The sequence below is a fragment of the Oenanthe melanoleuca genome, chromosome 23 (assembly GCF_029582105.1).
Source record: "Oenanthe melanoleuca isolate GR-GAL-2019-014 chromosome 23, OMel1.0, whole genome shotgun sequence".
Classification (NCBI taxonomy): domain Eukaryota; kingdom Metazoa; phylum Chordata; class Aves; order Passeriformes; family Muscicapidae; genus Oenanthe; species Oenanthe melanoleuca.
The window spans coordinates 6,329,121-6,348,616 of record NC_079356.1 but is presented as its reverse complement, the minus strand read 5'-3'; the positions used below and the strand labels follow the sequence as shown (position 1 = coordinate 6,348,616).

At 53.3% G+C, this 19,496-nt stretch overlaps 1 protein-coding gene across 1 annotated transcript; it reads left to right on the top strand.

The window, feature by feature from the left end:
- Positions 1-11,390: 11,390 nt before the first annotated feature.
- On the top strand, positions 11,391-13,166 carry ID3 (inhibitor of DNA binding 3). Its single transcript, XM_056509333.1, has 3 exons — positions 11,391-11,901; positions 12,093-12,164; positions 12,629-13,166. Exons 1-2 carry the CDS (start codon positions 11,581-11,583, stop codon positions 12,147-12,149), a joined length of 378 nt encoding a protein of 125 aa, XP_056365308.1. The 5' UTR covers positions 11,391-11,580; the 3' UTR covers positions 12,150-12,164; positions 12,629-13,166.
- Positions 13,167-19,496: the final 6,330 nt, after the last annotated feature.

The following is a 19,496-nucleotide window of genomic DNA, read 5'->3' as shown; positions in this document are numbered from 1 at the left end:
TCACCAGGCACAGCAGAGCCTGGTGCACACAGTGGCCTCAGTTCAGAGTGCCTGAAGTTGCTCCTGGGTGGGTTGGGGATCACAGGACCCCTGGGCTGGATTTGGTGAGTTTTTCTCTAAGGCCAGCAGTGAACACTACAGATTCCCCAGGGGCACTGCTGGACAGCTCTGTGCCACTGGATTCTGTATTTACCACTTTGCTAAAGAGAGCCTATGAGAGAGGAAGCAATACCCTACTGGAAGGTGGTGCTCAGACAAAATTGGCTTTCTGGCTCCCACCTGACCAGCTTTTGTTGGGAGTAAAGCATGTACTGTTATACCTGAAATCCACAGTGGAGAACTTCAGTGGTGTAAGAGCAATATTGTAATAATATTGTGGTTATGTTTGGTTTATTTTCATGTAGAAGGTACAAATGACTTAGCTGTTAAAACTTAAGTTCCAGTTCTGTAGCTCTTTTTTCCATACTTGTCTCTGAGGCTACACAGCACTGTACAAAACTGCATGTAATTTGTAAACAGATGTCAGATATTATTGTTGAGGAGCCTTGGATTTACTTTGCATGGGTTACCTTGCTGATCAGTGTGAGTGCAAATAAACTTGAGATTTTAATCCAGCTCCTGGGCCTCCCTATGAATGAAGCCTTTGCAGAGAGTAAAATTCACTGGCCTGTGTACCTCCAAATGTCATATATATAATGTATAAATGAATATATATATATGTATAAACTAAATTCTATCACTATTTATTTGGCAATCTGAGACTTCTCTTAGAATCAGGTTTCTACATAGGGAAGTGGTTCCTTCCCTCAGAAGAGGCTGCAATCTAAGTAGTTCTTAGTTAACTCCTCTTCCAGTTGTATAATTACCCTTCTGCTCCCATCCTCCTCTTTTCTTCACTTCCAAGATGTCTTTATTTTCATAGCTTGGTAAAACTTGTTGACCTCTCTGTGGACATGCTGAGAATCTTGTGCCGGGGCAATGAAATAAAGCCGGAGCAGCAGCAGAAACAGGAGGAGCATCAGGCTGATGGGATCTCTTTATGGATGAGGAGTCTCTGATGACAGAAGTTTCTTCAAATGACAAGGTACAGAAACCCTGCATACAGAGGTACCTGTTAGTAAACTTGGATTTGGCTGATTCTCTAGGGAATAGTTTTGCTGATCAGAGAGGTGTTAAGCTCTTGGAGGAGAACTTAGGAACGTAGAGTGTGAGGCTGCTAAACTACTGTCTGGAGATGTGACCAGCTGCATCACCCACAGTCCCACCCCTGAGCTGGAACACAGTCAGAAGAAGTCCCAAATGAGGTCACCTTTGCAGAAAAAAATGTATTCCCTCATGTATTCATCAGCCAGCAAAGATTTGGAGTGAGTTTTCCTTCAGGATCTCCAGAGTGAGCCAGTCCTTGCTCTTGCAGTTGGTGTTGAGGTGCAGGCTCACTGTCTTGCCCAGTGCTCACACATCTCTCTGGCCATTGTGGCCATGCTGGTCCAGCACTCCGGGACTCACCTGCTGCAGTTCGAGCTCTGTTGTCTGAGCAGTGCCACTGGGAAGTACCTGAGGAAACACATGGAGAGCTTTCTTCCACTCGTTTATGTGCATTTGCAATGCAGAGACCTGTATGATTTCAGTTGACCTTCGACAGGTAAAGGCACCGCTGAGCCCTGCCAGTGATGCAGGAGGCCACATTCCCTGTTCAGGATCTGCTGGCCTTAAGGGCTGGCAATCTTCACACCACAGATAAAGGTGATAAGACTTAGATGTCTGACCTCTAGTGACTGTCTTGGAAGTACCTCTGCAGCACTAAAGGTGAGGCTTGCCTGTTAGATTGAAGCCAAGTGCTCTTACAGTTACTGCTGCCCAGATTTCTCCTTTGAAGCCATTATTTAATGCTTAGTGCATATGGAAATCTGTCATTGTGCTTCTCCTGATTTAGTACAGAAGGTAAAACCTTTTGCTCAGGCACAGATAGAAGAGTGTCTGGAGTGTGCAATGCAACAGACAAATGGTTTTTGCAGAACATGAGCTTTCACTTTTACAGAGTCCAAAAATTTTCTTTATAAAACAAATCTCCAGCTGTGGGCTGGCTACAGTAATGCTCTCCTAAGCTGGCAGTCCAGAACTTTCTAAACCCACAGCAGCATTACATCTATGGACAAGTGTGTTAAATTCTCTACCAGCAAACAGTGAGTTAGGATTCCACTGGATAGAACAGGATCACTTGAATCTCATTTATCTTTTTGCCCAGAAATGTAAATAGCAAAGGAAATGGGCTGACTGGGGCTGCAGCTCTACCTACAAGGTCAAGCAGTGATAAGACCTTGCCAGCACCCTGGGAAGTAGCAGATGGGTAAAGAAGTGAGCCTCTCTGGAGCACTTCTCTGTAACAGATTAGCATCGTTTCCTAGAAACTGAGTAGTCTGGGCCTGGATTAGAAAGGGATTTGGGATTAGTGTGTTGTTGATTAACACCTGCAGCTGGTAGAACCTGTGTCCTCTGCTCTCCCATCAGTTGTCTCAGCTGTCACGCCTGTCCTGAGGAAAGCCCTGTGGAAGGAGCTCTGCGCTGTGATTCAGGACACCGGAGTGTCCCACGAGGCCTCTGTGAAACTGCAAATTCTTTCTAAGTTGTTGCCACCTTTGGAAAGCAAAGGGCTGCACAATATAATGGACCAGCTTCCTGCTGCTCTGGAGAGAGCAGGGAATGGAGAGAGGTGGGCAGTGTGTGCTTGCCTCCCTCAGGGCATGGTTTGTCCTGGGAATGGGAATGGGAGCAGTAACAGCATCCTCTCTCTCAGAGAATCTGTTGTTTTGCACTTTGGCAGCAAGACATCTTTAACATACACAAAAGCAAGTTAAAATATTAATTAAAAAACCAATAATTATCTCTCTGCAGTTGGGCTGTGGCAGATGCTGTATCCAGAGTGCTTAAAAACTCATAGGAGCTGCTTTCCTGGAGGAGATATCTCTTGTCAGCCTGCATGAAGGGGTGAGTTGCTGTGTACAGCAGCAGTAGAGATGAAAGCAAGCAAGAAGTGGAGAGGTCCATGCTGCTGAGGCTAGAGGAATTATTGGTCAGACTTATCTGCTTTGCCATAGTGGGACTGTATGCATATATGAGATTAGGAAGTTGCAGATTTTGTAAATATAGATTGGGCTTGATTTCCTGTTTTAGGGAATCTGGCCTCCACAGGCTTTTAATAGCTTTTACAGAGTTAACTTAGTCCTGAGAATACTTTTATATGAAGCAGTTTTATGTTCTTGATGATGGCTTTCTTGTAAGAATCCCCTTTGAAGACAGGAGTTTGAGGTATTTAGGAATAAGAAGTCAAAGGTTACCAGTGGATTTTTTATTTTTTTTAATTGAAAAATGGTGATAGAGATAGTTATGCCAAGACCCACCTGCCATGCCATCTGAAGTCTGGGGTAAAAATCTGGTTGATCATAAATAGAAATCCAGACTTTGATCTTGAAGAACACTACTTGATTCTTCCCTCTGTACTGTACCCTTGGTTTGAGTTCAGTAAACACAAATCCCTGTGACACATAATCCTGAAGGTCTCTGAGCAGTGAATGCCTTTGCCTTCTCACTGGCTTTTGCTGAGACTCCCTTGTACTACCTGGCTGACTCTGCAGGCCCTGGGTCCACCTCACAGTGTCCATCCCATCCTGAGGGTGCTCTCATGTCCCTTAGGCTGCCCTGCCACCCTACAGTGCCTGTATGACCTATTGCTCCCTGCAATTAAAGTCCTGTGACCCCCACCCTCTCATGGCTGATGCCATAGTTGTGGCTGGTGGGTTTCTGGGGGGATCGCTGGGCTGGGGGATACACCCATGGGTGCTGTTTGGGGGAGGTGGGCCCGTGGTCTGCCCCAGGGGAGGATATTGGGGTTTGAGGCTCACTTGGTCATAGAGGAGGGGCTGGGCAGCCCATGAGGCTCCATGATGGAAAATAACCATGATGGTTGTTGTGGGGGCGGATGGGTGAGGCTGCAATCTGGAGGAGCAGAGCTGTGTCCGTAGAGGCCATGTCCATGCGTTTGTGTGTCCATGTACACCGTGTCCGTCTGTCCGTGGGCCCCGTCGGGCGGAGGCTGCAGTGCCGCGCTCTCCCACCAGGTGGCAGCGCGGAGCCAGATGTGCGTCCCTATACGGCATTTTCGGTACGAGCCGTACATACGGTACGTACGTGCGCACACAAAACATAGCGAATGCCCGTCCAGGTGGGGGTGGCAGACGTCCACGGAAGGGACGAACGTAGGCATGATCAGGGGCGTGCAGGTCACCTATACAAACCCACCTACATGCACAGGGCCCCTATGGAAGCCATACGGCTTCCATACGTACCCATACGTGCATCCACAGGTGCTACAGGACGTGACGTCCGGCTCCAACATCCGTGCTGGATGCTGGATGTTCCTCCGAGTCCATGGATGAAGGCACAGAGGGTGCCATCATGTCCCCGTGCCACAGGGGCTGAGCCCAGCATGGGACTTGTCCCCAGCTCTGCAGTGGGGACACACACTGGGATATTTTTGTGGAAAGTGAAATTCCCTGGGTGAATAGAGAGCAAAAAAATTAACTAAAAGCAGTGAGAAAGGGAGTGCAGGTCAGCATCTGGCACCTGGCCCCACAGCTGGTTCAGCAGCTGGCTCTAGAGGGAGCTGGGGACAGGGAAAAGGGGCCCTTGCCTTCAGCCTTGCACTCCGGCATCCTTGTCATCCCAAGGAATGGTGCTGGACAGGGGCTGACTGGGATGGCTGTGCCCAGATGTAAGGTTTTTTGAGTTGTTCCCCCAGGACCCTTGCACCTGTCTCCCCAGTTGCTGGAGTCAGGGGATGGGATAAGGAGAAGGGTCAAAGGATGGAGAAAACAGTGGATATTGGGGCTGGACCACATCATTCCAGGCCTGAATTTCGACTTTCATTCCCAACAAGAGGGCAGAAGCTGCTTTTAAGACCCTGAGTGGGGAAACTGAGGCAGGGAAAATTTCAGTGCTGGGATTTGAGAATGGGGACCCCCAGTTTGGCCACTACCCAGGGGTCCTTGGATCACACAGCCATCGCTCCAGTGGGTTTGAAGGAGCAGTGAGGAGACAATCCCATGTCCACCCTTTCCTGCAAATATGTGGCTTGAAGAGAGGAGATGAAAGAGCCCCTTCTCACTCTGCCACTGAAAGAGCCCCTCCTCACTCTGCCACTGCCTCCCACATGGCATCTGCTCTGGGCGGATGGAAACTGTGTGTCAGAGGAAGCGGGGGGAGGGGGGGGGGGAGAGGGAGGGGGGGGTGGGTACAGTAATGAGGACACGGGACACCCAGGTGTCTTCCCCCAGTGTCTAAGCCAAGCCTGACCTACCCCATTCCCTGGCGCACCTGGGATGAGCTGGGCCCATCCCCATGGGGTGAATTCACAGCAGAGGAAGGACGCAACCCTTACCCCCCATTTTTGTTTCCCACTCCTGCTTAAACCCAGCATGGCCACACAACCGAAAAGCCTCTGGGGGTGAACAAGCTGGGGGGTCCCCATCCACAACTACAGCACTGACACCGTTCCCTGCCTCAGTTTCCCTACTCAGGGTCTGAAGAGTGGCTTCTCATCCCACACTGGAGCTGGAAAGGCACAATCCAGGAGAGGAATTATTTGGTCCAGTCTGAACCTTCATCAGCATCCCAGCCCCATGGGAAGGCTTGGATCCCATTCCAAGATATTGGCATGTTGGGGGCCAGATGAATGGGGAGGTCAGATGGGGGAGCTTGGGGAGGGGATGTTACCAAGATATTTATACTGAGGATACAGAGAGAGGGATCTGTGGCACTCTTTGCCAAGCAAAGAAAATAACAATTTGGGCAGGTTTGAAAAGCGGTGAAACCACGACAGGAAACCCAAATTGTACAAATGCAGATGTGAGTGGAAAAAGCTCTTGAGCTGATTGCTCCGGCTTTCACCTCCACTAAAAATAAACCTGCCTTATTAGGGGCAGATGCAGGCTGAGATGAAACACCTCTCCCCCCACACCCCCACCATGTTTTTCCATGGAGGGGCTGTTCCTTGTGATGCTGTGTGATGTGGCTTTCTGGTGCTAGTGGGGATGGGTGGCAAGGCCAGGGACTTGTGTTGGGTTTTGGAGAGGATCCGGGGGGTTTAAGGGTTTTGACGTGCGTGTCGGGTTTCTGGAGGAGGGTTCCTGGGTGCTTTAGGGCTGGGCAATGCAGGGTGGGGGTGTGATGAGTTGTAACGGTCTCTGAGTGTAATAAGGCAGCCTGGCAAAGCCACATCCTGCAGCACAGCAGGACCTGGGGGGAGGAATTTGGGGTGCTGAGAAAGGGAAGGACTGGGGACGGAGGCTGCAGGGAGCAGCAAAACTCCTCCCGGGAACCCCTCATAACACAGGCTGGGCTCCTCTTCCCCATGCCTGTTTGCCCTCCTTGGACCATGCCAGGGCTGCAGCACCCCACGTTTAGGGGGAGGCTGTGGCAAAGATGGTGCCAGGTTTGTGTGCCCACTGCCCCCCTGCTGCCACACTCCAGCCCTGGGAGGATTTTGTGGGAGGCTGGAGTAACTTCACTGTCACCCTGGCAGTGGCAGCAAGGCAGGGCTCCTCTGAATCAGCCCAGTGTCTCCACACCTGCAGCAGCCAGGGGAACAAGCAGGGTTGTTCATATCTGCTGCCTTGCACCCCAGCCCCATCCTCCCCCTCCTTTTGCAGGGATGCAATTTGGATGGATGCAGTTTGGGAAGGGAGGAATCAAAAGCGTAGAGGGAGAAGGGAGCAGACCAAATTGTGAGTGTCCCTCCAGCAGTGGCACAGCACCTCAGCACCTGCCGCCTACCCTGCTGGAACACCGGCATGGACTCCCCCCACCAAGGTCTGGGTTATAGAGGTCACATGGCATGAGCTGATCAGTCTGGGCCCCTTGGGGTGACGTGAGATATGATGCTCCAGTTCCCCCAAAGCACTGGGGTGTCCCAGAAGGGTCCTGGGAGGGAAAAGACCCCTCAGGGTGGGACTCAGAGGGGCTGCTGCCATGTCAGGATGGGGAGGGGAAGGGATGGGCTCTGTCCAACCTTGCAGAGAGGTGGTGACAACGATGCCCAGGGCAGGGGGTCAGCACAGGCAGCACTGGCAGTGGCGGCTGCTCCTGGCTCCCCAGATGTGCCCATGAGATCTGGTAGCAGGAAGCAGCTGTGGTAACCCCGGGGCTGGGAGCAGCCACTGCTGCCTGTCCAACACTGCCTGGGCCTGCACAACCCCCAGCCCTGCTGTGTCCCTGCACTCCGGGTACTACCCAGGGATGTTTGAGTGTCCCAGCCGCTCCTCTGCAGCGAGCAGAGGTGTCCAGGGTTTGTTCTGAGGAAGCAGTTGTGACTCCTCATGGGAATATGTGGTTCCCTCTGAGGGTGATGGAGATGGGGCACTGCTCCTGACTGGACTTTGGATGAGAGGAAATGTGGGGAAACTGAGGCATGGGCAGTGACTGAGCAGCTTGGCCATAGTTCGTCATGGTTCTTGGCTCCCTTCCAGAGGGATGTGAGTGTTCCTCTCCCTCCCCTGGGTACTCTGGAACAAGGTAATGGTGTTCATCTGGTCCCTATTGATCACCAGCAGGGAGTGTCCTAGGTGCTGCCTCCAGGCTGGGTTGGGATGGTCCCCGGGTCTAATCCCCTGCACAAACAGCTGCACATTCCCCAGGGCTAGATCAGGTCTCTTGGTGACAGGACTTGGGGAAGGCCGAAGGCCGGGCACCTCACTGCTGCTTTTTGGGTGTACATTTCCAGCGGTGCCACTCCCTCCCCTCCCCCCGCAATTCTCTGCCATTTGTCTGCTCATCCAGCCCCATTTGTGGTCCATTACAGAGCCTCCGACATTGTCTGGCTCTAGCGGAGGGTTCCTGTGGTGAGTGAGAGGGTTGTAAACTGAGGCACGGAGCAGACAGGTGGCTAGGGCCTTTCTGCTTGGGCTGTGAACTCTGACACCCATCCATCCACCCAACCATCCATATACCCATCCATCCATATCTGCCAGCTCAAATTTATAATCCCCATTGATTCTGAAACATCCCAAATCTGGGACATCATAGTTCAGTACAGACGTGTCACTGCAGCTACAGGGAGCCCAAGGAGGGTTTGCCAAACTGCACAGGAACCTTTCCACACATTCTCTGTGTGACCAATGGTCAGAGCAGGGCCACAATGCCTGTCCTTGCCCATCCTGGACCCACTGTCCCTCCAGGAGCACTCGGCCCCAGCACGAATTGAGGTGTCAAGAGAGCTTCTACCCAGTGTTCAGCAGGATCACTAAATGGGATTGGAATGCCTCCCCATGCCGACCTGACCTTGGGGATAAGGTGGGAAGGAGATCTCAGAGCTCTTGTTCCCATTTTGTGCTGAGCCGGAGCACAGCCAGCCAGGACCCTCAGCTTCCCTTGCTCCTGAAGGATCCTGAAGGCCCTCAAAGATCCCTGGTAAATGGGATTTATACCTCAGCCCCATCTGAAAGTGAAATCTGATGACCCCTGGGAAAAACCCTTCTCTTTGTAGCTGCCTTGGGCACCCTGCCACATCTCTCCTCTCCCATCCAAATCCCTTCCCTGCAGCCAGCACTTCCAGACAGTCTCCAGCTTCCAAAACACAAGAAATTCCCTCCAGAACACTGGTGGTGTTCCCCCAGGACACGGGGACCCCCACACTTGCCCTCCCTGCCATGCAACAGCCAGGCTGAATCTGGCCATTTCCACTCCATGTTATGTCCCTCACATCCTGCCACCTGTACCGACTTATTTAGGAGGGAATAAATCCAAAAAACAACAACCGCCAAACCAAACCCAAGCCCAAGGGGTAGATTCTTTTTGAGCAGGGGTAAACAGCTGCTGGTAAGCCCCTTCTCGCCCCCCCCCCCCCCCCCTTCCCCAAGCTTCAAGGACCTCCTCAGGTATTTGCAGCATGGGCAAATCCCCTGGGACTAATGATCTGTTCCCAGGAAAACGGGAGAGGTGGTGGGGAGCAGTGGCTGAGCTGTAGTGAGGTACATGGTCACCCCTCCTCCGGGGGTCTTGGGGAGGTGGGGTGCTTGCTGAGGTGGATAATCCCAGCCCCTGCTTATTCTCCTACTTATTTCAGTTTTCCTTTGAATAGAATACCCAGTGTGGGCCCTTTCACCATGAGATCATCATTCTCCCTTCCTCCTCCTTTTTCTCTCCTCCACGCCAAGAAATCCACTCCCCCCCGCAGCCGCTGCACGAGGATGCCCCAAACCCGGAGCTGCCGCTGCAACAGCACCCTAAAAGTGACCCCGCCGCTCAACAGCGACCCACCCAGGGGATGGGGCACTGCTACACGCATTTGGGGCGACTAGATAAAAACACCCGCCTGCTGCCGGCCCTTTCACACAGCCGGGGTACCCCAGGATTGGAATGAATCCCCCCGGAGCAGGCGGCAGCGTGGCCGTGGCGATGCTGCTGGCGGTGCGGGGGGGGGAGGTTGCCTTGGCCACGCATCCCTCTGTGAATGCGTGACGTGCGCAGGGCTGGCGCCAGCCTGTCTGGGGCCGGAGTTAGATCAACACAGCTGGAGGGCCCGGGCCACAGCTGGGCAAAGGCAGCGACTCCCGCCGCCCAAGCACGGCCTGTGGGAACCGCCGCCAACAAAACCCCCCTGCAAACAAAAGCTCCCCCCCCAGTCCCTCTGAAGCCTTTCAGCGCCCCCCCACCCATCCCTTGGGAAATGAGAGGGGGTCTATGGGAATAAGCAGAGCCTGTACGCTGCTGTTCGGTATTGAGGGGAAGTCATAACGAGGATTCGGGTGGTGGTCGGAAGAGTTTCTAAATGTTTTGTAAACATTTTTTAAAATCTGTGTTAATTTAATTAAGTTTTACATTTATCATTTATTTTTAAAATATGTTTAATTCTTTTTTAACTTTATTTTGTTCTTATTATTTTTGGGGGGTTTGGTTGCTGGCCCTTGTTCCAAAGCAGGTTAATGAGGGTTATTACGGCTCTTTCCAAGTTTCTGTCCTTTACACAGAGGTGATTTCCCAGGAAATTCATAACAAGTGAGGTGGGGGGTGGGGGGAGGAGGGAGAGAAAAATAAAAGATACAAAAATAATCCAACCCCAAAAAGTGTTGGGTGCTGCTTTCAAGGTTTTTTGGTGAGCAGCTCATGGCTGGGGGGAGACGTGGGGAGGAGGGGTGCCCTCCAGCTGAAATCTCCAGACCCCTTTGGGGGGGTGGAAATAAACCCCAGCACCACCAAACTGGGATTTGGGTATATCTAGAATAAATCGCTGCTGTGGGCAGGAGCAGTTTGGTCCAGGTGCCTGGACCCCCACCCCCCTGCATGCCTCATTAGCTGGGACCCCCAGGCTGAGCAGGATCCAGGGGGCCCCCAGCCTTCTTGGCTGTAACATTCCCTTCCTGCATTTTCATAACCAAGCCCCCACAACGCCCCCCACAACTAAATCCCAACGAAGTCAATATTTGGGGAAGAGAGGTTTTCCCCTCATACAGATTCACAATCTGGGTGTTGCGGGGCTGTCGCTTCTGCAGGACCCCTCCGTGTGCCCTCTGCTGCACTGGGTGGCACCCATTGGGGACCCCAGATCGTTCTAGCTTTGGCCTTTTTCTATGGACATTCTCTGATTCTATGAGTTTTGAGGCGGTGATGGTTTGGAAGGGCAGCTTCCTTCATATCCCCCACCACCACATCACTTCTTCTGGGATAACACGTTTGCCTATAAATCTCCTCATCCCCCCTCCAAAATAAAAAACCCTCCAGGCCTCTCACAGGCGCTGACCTAAATCTGGTTTCTCCATCGTAACCTCAGTTTTACCGCAATTAATTTTTTTCTGCTGGTCACAAGATAATTCCTGACGCCAGAAAGTCTGGAGGTCAGATGAGAAGCGGATTGAGGAAAAGGGCGGCACTAATTTCCTTAAAACAGGGAGGTTGGGAGGGGGGGAAACCCCATCGTCCTGTCTAAAAATAGGGGGAATTCATTGGGAAAAAGAGTGGGACAGTTTGGGCATGCTAGGGTGCTGAAGGGGTTTAGGAGGGGTTAATCCCCAAGAGGTTTGGAGGGGGGGGGTGTCTGGCCATGAGGAGAGGGACCTGCGTGGTCGTGTAATCCCCCGTCGGGCCACTCTGGCCATGAAGGGCGAATTTGGGGGCCTGGGGAGGGAGGGGGGTGAAGCAGAGTGGGTTTAAGGCTGCATTTATTTGTAGGGGCGGAGTTTGATGCTTCATTGACACTCAGAGGAGGGGTTTAGGGCTTCGTTTACATAAAAGGGAAGAGATTAATGGTTATTTTACATAAAAGGGGGTTGGATTGTTCATTATTTGCATGTAGTGGGCGCGGTCAAGTAGCTATGCCTATATAAAGGCGGCGCGGGTGCCCTCCCCCCCATCTTCCCCAATCTGCCGGCGAGATACGAAACTTCTTGGGGTCCAGGGGGTGAGACTTAGGGCTGCTACAGCTGCCCTCTTTGGCGGTCCTGGTGCTCGGAGATTCCAGCAAAACCCCCGCTGTCGCGACAGCCCGTGAGGCATCCCCACGTCCTGCATCTCCACGGGTGCTCTGAGCCCACCATGAAAGCCATCAGCCCGGTGCGCTCCGTCCGCAGCTGCTACGAGGCAGTTTGCTGCCTCTCGGAGCAGAGTTTGGCCATCGCCCGGGGCAGCCACAATAAGAGCCCGGCCTTGGAAGAACCCATGAACTTGCTCTACGATATGAACGACTGCTATTCGAAATTGCGGGAGCTGGTTCCGGGCATCCCTCAAGGCACCAAGGTGAGCCAGGTGGAGATCCTGCAGCACGTCATAGACTACATCTTCGACCTCCAGATCGTGCTGGAGGAGGGGTCCAAGGGCCGCGACCCCTCCTCCGAGGCCACCTTGTTCTCCCTTAAGGTAAGGATTGCTTCGGGCTGGGGCTGGGTATGTTGATTTGGGGAGAGAGGATGTGTTCGGTTGGAAGTTATAAGTCGGGATGGGGGTGCTGCAGGGTCCCCGAGTGTGTTGGTGGGGGGGTCATGGCACGGTGGGGAATGGGGACCACCAGCCGCCGGGGTGATCTTAAGCCCTGTCCCGTCCCTTCACAGGCGGCCGAACTCGCTTCAGAACTCCGCACCAAAGACGAGAGAAGTTTGTGTCACTAACGCCACTTCCATCAGGTGAGTGTCGCCCCCAATCACCACTGCCACTACCATCCACAGCCCAGTCCTCCCCATAATTCCACACACCAGGTGGAGTCCCGGGCCTCCCTCCCGCCAGCCAGCATCAAAATCGCCAGGGGACCGATCTGCAGCAACCCATGCTCCCTTCCCCCCAATTCCCCCTTGCATCCCAATTTTTCACCTCCCCTAACTCACCGCCAATACCGATCCAAATAATGAAGACCATTACTCCCCCATTCTGCAATCCCCCCCAAGCCTCCCACCTGCAACCCAGTCAGCACCAACCCAACCCAAGCATCTCCTGCCAGGGGCCAGATACCGTCCCCGAGAAGCTCGGTTTCCCGGCTCCCACTCCCTCTTCAAAAATCTCCATCCCCAACCCCACTTACCACCGCACTAATTACCAGTATTACTTTTTTGCCTCCCTCCCCCTCTCTTCTCTCACCTCCCGATGCCATTAGCAAACAGGCAGCGCGTGTCGGTTCCTGGTTCGTTATCAGCCGGAGGTAAACAGCAGCTTCCTCCGTGGCGCCGGGCTGTCTGCGCCTGACCGGACCCGGCATTGCCTTCCCCGGGCCCGGGCACCGCGAGTGGCGAGCGGCTGCTTCCGACCCCCAGCCTTCCACCGCCAGCATCCCACCCACGGAGCTCAGCTTTGGACCCGAATTCGCATGAGATATTTTTAATGATAGACTGATGATGAAGAGGAGGTCGTCTGTATATTTTTGGATTATAGCAGCGAGTCCTTTTTTAAAGGTGTTTAATGGGATGGTGGGGTGGGGATTTAGGGGGTTTTGGGGAGGGGGGAAAAAACATCCTCGTGTATGAACCAAACTCTCTGGGGCTGTGGCCTCGTGTATTATGGAGCTCTATACTAGAGTATAACTTTTTGTACCTTTTGTGCAGGAAGGTGAATTTCTGCAAATGTGCCTTGTACTTGCTTTATAAACTTTTTATAAAAGTTACCATTTTTACATAATAAAGATCAGATAATTTTGATTAGTTTTTCTCCTTTATCACTGGGGTAGAGGGAGCTGGGGTGTGCCCCTGGGTGGGAAAACAACCCCGTGGCGGGTGGAAGCATCCCAAACTCTGATGGGAACTCCTCGGGTTACTGTAGGAATCTCCACAATTGTGTAAAATTGTGTGATAGCCTTGAAATGTCAGCTCAGGTATGGGAGGAATTAACCCTGGGCTGCCGGCTATTTTGGGTGCTGCTGTGCTTATCTGATACAGAAGGGTGCTGAGCCCCGGGGACCATCTGGAGGTGTAGCTGGAGCCGTGGGAAGGAGGGGGAAATATGCTTTTCCCACTTTAAGCCATGTGCAAATTGGCTGCTTGACCATCAGCTTCCATCCTGAAGCTGGATTAGAGCTTCTACCAGGCTGGAAGGGGTGATGCTGCTCCCCCAGGATATACCCCACAGGGATAGAGGAGTCTCTGGGCTGCTTTTGCTGCCCCAGGTAGTATTTAGAGAGCAGCCCCTGCCTGGCCTGATCTCCTAGGGAAGGGGTGTTGGGAGCAAAAATGCTTTTCCCTTGCCTTGGGTAATAATGCAGTTTCCCTTTGGCCTGGGAGGAGATGTAACCCCCAGCTGGCTCAGATGTAGAGCTGGATCGTGCTCCCTTGGGAAGGTACTGGCCTGCCTAGGAAGAAGCTAAATTAACTTCACCCCCACCTGTAGCACCATTATCTTTATCCCCTGTGCTGGGCTCTGGTTTTGTTGCCGTGGGCTTAGCCAGGCACGATGTGGGTCCTGCACCCATGGCATCGGGGTATCCCCAGGGTGCTCCAGCATGGAGCATGGGTTAGGGGCTGCAGCATGGGAAGAGGAGGAGGAAGACACAGGGGTCTTGGAGCACAGTGATACAAACCTTCGCCCACACACTTTGGCTTCAGCCTCTATCCCAATGACAGCCAACAGGAGGTTGGGGTGCAGCTGGCACCTGCCAAACACCCCTTGTCCATGGGCATTTCCACAAGGAAAAGCAGCACATGGGGCTTCTGAAAAGCACCACCTGGTCCAACTGGATCACCAGCCCCTGGGAACTTTTCTCTCTCCTCCTAGCTTGATGTCCCCAGGCTCCCCAGGGCAGGGCATCCTCAGGCACTCCTAGGTGGGGTGGGATGCCATGACACGGGCTGCCCAGGCATGGTGGGAGGCGGGTGAGGGTGTCCATCCAAAACCACGGCATCTGAGAACAGAGCTGCTGTTGTGCTCACAGCTAAAAATAGGCTTTTGCCATCTCCACTGGCTTTTGGCTTCGGAGGAAAAGGCAAGGGTGGTGTTCACCCTGGTGTCATGGTCCTCCAGCTGTGCCAGTGCTGATGTACCAAAGGGATTTAAGTGGGACGGGTGGGAAAAGCACCCTGGGCATGAGCCAAGGGATGGGGATGAGTCTGGGTTCCTGGAATATAGGGTTTCTTGCAGTGTGAGCACTCCAGGTCTCAATGGGTTCCCCATCAGGGATAATCGTGGTGGAAATCCTGGACTTGTAAAAGCATTAATGAGCTTATTTTGGGGCTGGGTTATTGGGAGAAGTGGGGCTAGGCACTGGTGGGGTGGGAGAAACTAGTCCTGCTGGGGCTTTTTGGATGGAAACAGCACTGGGGATGAAGAAGGGGACTCCAGCCCTCGGGGAGAAGAGGTGGCCCCTGCCATTGTCCCCTCTCAGGGATGAGGGTAGGGGATTCCCGAGGCTGTGGGGTTTGGCAGGGTGTAGGTTTGGCTACAGCTCCCAAAAGGCTTCCCAGGGCCATTACCTCCTCCGCATGGTGGATGGATCCCGGCGCCTTGCCTGGAACAGCCAACTCGACACTTCCAGACTATGGCACAAGCCTTATTCAGACCCCACTGTCTCCCTGGACTGGGCTTTTCTTGAAACTCCTCTTTAAAAAAAAGAAAAAAACCAAAACAAAACAAATCAACAAAAACCAAACCAAAACCAAAACAACAAAAACCAAAACAAAACAAAAGCAACAAAACAAACAAACAAAACACAACTAAAAATAAGTGCTGGGACTGGGACTTACCTCAGGGGGTTGATAAGATGATTTACCCTGTAGGGGAGATGGATTTACCTCGGGGGGAAGATTTACCCCATGCAGAGGATTTACCCTGGCTGTTGTGGGATGCCGATGCTTTCCTGGAATACCCTGACTTAAAAAAAAAAAAAAAAAAAAAGACGGCAAAAACACACAGTTAAAAATAGCTGCAGGGGCCGAGATTTACCTCGTGGGGGAACAGCTGGAACGAGGAAAATGCTCCTGGTCGAGTAAACCCGGCTTTACTTTTACCACACCAGCTACACTGGAGGGATGAAGAAAAGAGGTTGAGGAGGGCAAAAACTAATTCCGGCTACGGGGGGGGGAGTGGTGAAGGTCGACCGCGGCCCCGCTGCAGTGCCGGTGGCCCCTGGTCCGGCTCATTCTCCTCTTGGCAAGCGCCAGAGTCTGATGCAATCGCTGCGCTGACGGAGGCGGCGGTTCCCACCTGTATTTGCCATTGTGTGCCCGGAGCTGTTTGCAGGTGTTTGCTGGCGCCGCGCTGTCTGAGCCGCACTTCCCTCCTCCTCCTTCTCCTCCTCCTCCCGCTGCTGCCCCGGCCAAGGCCTGGCCCCCCTCGGCCCCCCCGCCCGGCTCCCCGCCAGCCGCCGCTGACACAGATGCGCGCACACGCGTGACCTTGGCCAGGCGCGCTCACACGCGGAGGGGGTTTCTGACCGCTGAGCGTGGGTGCGCACACGCACATGTGCACTTACGTACACGGCTACACTGACACGCGTGGTATGTGCATATTCACGTGTGTGAATGTGACTGTGTACGTTTGCACACACCTGTGTGCACTTACACACGTGTTTACAAACACTGACACGCGGCTCTGTGCATGCTCACACAGGCAGGTACACATGCACGACTGTGTGCAGTTACACACACCTAAATGCACGCAGCCCTGACACCTGTCCGAGCAACACCCACACGCGTGCAGGCATTTACACCCATGCCCATGTGTTCTTACAATATTCCTACAGGCAGTAATACACTATGCACACTTAAAATACACGCGCACTTAGGTACGTGGTGTACGTATGCACACGTGCCTGTGTGCACTTACACACACGCTCATGTGCGCTTACACACGTGCGAACCCTGGCGAGTGTCTGTGCACACACACACGAGTGCATGTATGCACAGGAGCGCTCATTCTGCAAACCAGCCTGTGGAGGGGCTCACTACCCTCCTTGGCTGAAGCTCCCAGAAATGTTGTAGAATTGGAGGAGGCTATTCCTGCTCCCTTCCCACCCCCGTGGAGACCACCCTCTGTCCTGGCAGCCAACTCGCGTGTTCCTGTCAGCCCTTGTCTTCCCTCTTCCACAGGTGACATCGGGGCTTTGTCCCACGGTCGCACAGAGGCTTCACACACGTCCCAGGATCTGCCGGGGACGACGTGGGGTGGAGCCGGAGCGGTGCGGGCGCCGCAGCCGCGACTCGCTGCTGCCGTCTCCAGGGCAGAGGAAGAAGAGCCCGGCTCACCGGGAAGGTTGTCCCCTCGGGAAGATCTGGGTTTTCAGATTTCCTCTGGTGTACCCTTGGAAACGACCAGGACTTCCCCCGATGGTTATCCCGGCAAGGATTAGGACATCCTCTAGTGTCCCACTTGGACCAGGACCTTCTCTGGTGCCCTTCCAGAAAAAACTGGGACCTCCTCTGTTGCCCCCATTCCAGGCACAGGAGTGTGTGGCATTGGGCTGTGGGGGCTGCTGGCCACTTGTGCTTGCCTAGTGGCTCATCACATGCTCCTGGGACACTTGTTCCCCCTGGGCAGAGTCATAGGGCACCAGCACCAGCCCCTCTTGTACTCCCTCTCTCCTGGGAATGTCCCTTGAGGAGGAGAATTAGGGGATGGGGTCTCATTTGGGGTCCACAGCACAGCTTCAGCTCTCTGCTTCTGGGATATAGTCAACCCACTCCTTGTGCTTTGCATCCTAAGCATCCTCATCTCCTAGCTGAATATCCAAAAGATTTTCCAGATTCTGAGGTGAGCAAGGGTGTGGGAGCTGTACCCCTAAGCCTCTGGGGGTGCTGTCTTGGTCTGGGCAGAGATGTGGTGGCCCAGACGTGGTACCACTGTTTCATGTGCTGAATCTGCACTGGGAAAAGCAACATCATTGCTTGTTCTTTGCCAACACCTCTTTAATTGCTTTCAGGCTGCAGTTCAGACCCTGCCAAGACTCTCAGGGGAGAAGCTAAGAGGGGTCCCCTGGCTTCTCCCCCCACCATGGCTAGCACAGTGATGGGATCTCTTGCCTTGCCCCAGGGTGAGAAGGCTGTTCAAGCGGCTGGTTGGGATGCTTCAGGCCATCCACAAGGTCATCTCAAGCCTCTGCAACATCACGGAATGAGATGGTGTCTAAGGTCCTTTCCAATCCAAACCTGTTTGGCTTATAGGGTGGAAGCTGGTGCATGCCCTTCTGGACACCTTGGTGTCACAGGAAGATACAGATCTGTGTCTTCTGGTATGGAAGAGGAGTTTGTTGGTGGAAAGCCATGGCTGGAAAGGCTGGAAAAGGCTTATTGAGCAAATATTAGGTAGTGGGAAAGATGGCCTTCACTCCTCCTTCACTCCTCCCTCAGCTGTCCCATCTTCTGGGTCAGCCCTTGCTCCAGTGAGGTCACATTAACAACATGTGGGGATGTCACCTCTGCTTTGTCCAAACTGGAGGAGCTGAGGACACAAGCTGCCAGACCCTCCCCATACCCCAATGTCCTTATCCCAAGGGTCACACATTGGAGCAAGCCCAAGGCAAGTGACTGACACAAATTTATCCACCCTGCTGGGCACGGCCTTGCCTGTGTGCTGAGATGGAGATAGGAGTTGCCTTCTTCCCACTGTGGGGAAGAAGAACGTCTGAGTGGATTGATTTGCCAAGCTCAGTCATGCTCCTGGCACAGGGGCCACACTGCCCAGCTGGGGTGGCATCGCTGCTGCCAGGCCTTTTGTTCTGCCCCAAAGTCTGGCACGGTGGGAGGTAAATGTCTATCATGGATCTGAGGCTCCTGGCACGTTTCTGGGTGTCCCTCCTAGCTGAGTTGGAGTCTGGAGGTCTGGTGTGTCTCCTTCTCCACAGCAGAGGCCATACCCAGCATGTGTATCCGTCTGTATTCCAGGAGGCTTCTTCACATTATCTGGGATTATCCTTACCCCAGACCTGGGCATGGAGTTGGCTCTTCCTGGAGACAAGAATGATGAAGAGAAGAACAACGGATGGAGGCAACCAGGTGATGGAGAAGAATCAGGGAATGGAGAGGAACTGGGGGATAGAGACAAACAAGGTAATGGAGAGAAACCAAGGGACAAAGAGGAACCAACTCCTGTGGCTTGGTGGCCACAGCAGGATTAAATCCTGGCTTGTCTCAGTGGCTGTGGTGGCCTTTTGCTGGTGCCAGTAAGGGTAAGACTTGCCCTCACTCAGGGCTTTGCCATTGCTTCAGTGATTCCTGTTACTGCTGCACTCCAAAATCTCTGTAGGCCAGCTTGGGTTCCTTTCATCCCCTTTTTCTCCCTCTACTTTGCCAGAAAGACCTGGTGCACTCCAAGGATGTGGGTGGGATGTATTTGGAACAATGAGTGGCAGGTTGAATGAGCTATGAGTGAACGAGGGGCCAAATCTCCTCATGCTGAGCCCCTCTGAGATCCCTGCCCTCAGCTCTGTCTCCAGGGTGGGGAGGTGCCAAACAGCCTCTGGCTTGGGAGGCAAAATCTTTGTTTTAAATAGATGCGGCTCCCTCTCCCCTACCCTGGGTTGCTGTAACTGGGGATAGGGATGGGGGAACGATGGGAAGGATGGGATGAGGATGGGAGGATGAGGACTGGGGCTTGACAGAGATGAGAGGATGATGAGGAATGTGGGATGAAGGGGTTGGAGGATCGCAGCTGCCGGGCTAGACCCCGCCAGATTGGTGGAGGACGGTATCGTCTAAAAAATAAATAAGTAACAGAACACGCATCCTAGTCCCTATCCCCAACACAAATGCCCTCCACTCCCAGAACAGGCGCCCCTACCCCCAGCAGGTGGTTTTAAGAAGATCCCTCCCCTTTTTTGCATAAATGGCCCCGCCCGCCGCGCGGCCCCTTTAAGGCCTCTCCCGGCGCGGCACCCGCGGCCTCAGCGAAGGGGCGGGGCTACGGCAGCGACAGCCAATCGGCACGCGGCGTTTTCCGCGGGAAATCCGAATTTCGCGGCACGGGTTTTGGCGCTTAAAAAAAAAAAAAAAAAAAAAAAAAAAAAACCGGAAAAAAAAAAAAAAAAAAAAAAAAAAAGAGAAAAG

Bases quoted from the DNA above. Each gene is read 5' to 3' on its own strand.
- ID3 (XM_056509333.1), top strand. From the start codon at position 11,581: ATGAAAGCCATCAGCCCGGTGCGCTCCGTCCGCAGCTGCTACGAGGCA. The intron at 11,902-12,092 runs GTAAGGATTGCT...GTCCCTTCACAG, and splicing joins CCACCTTGTTCTCCCTTAAG to GCGGCCGAACTCGCTTCAGA.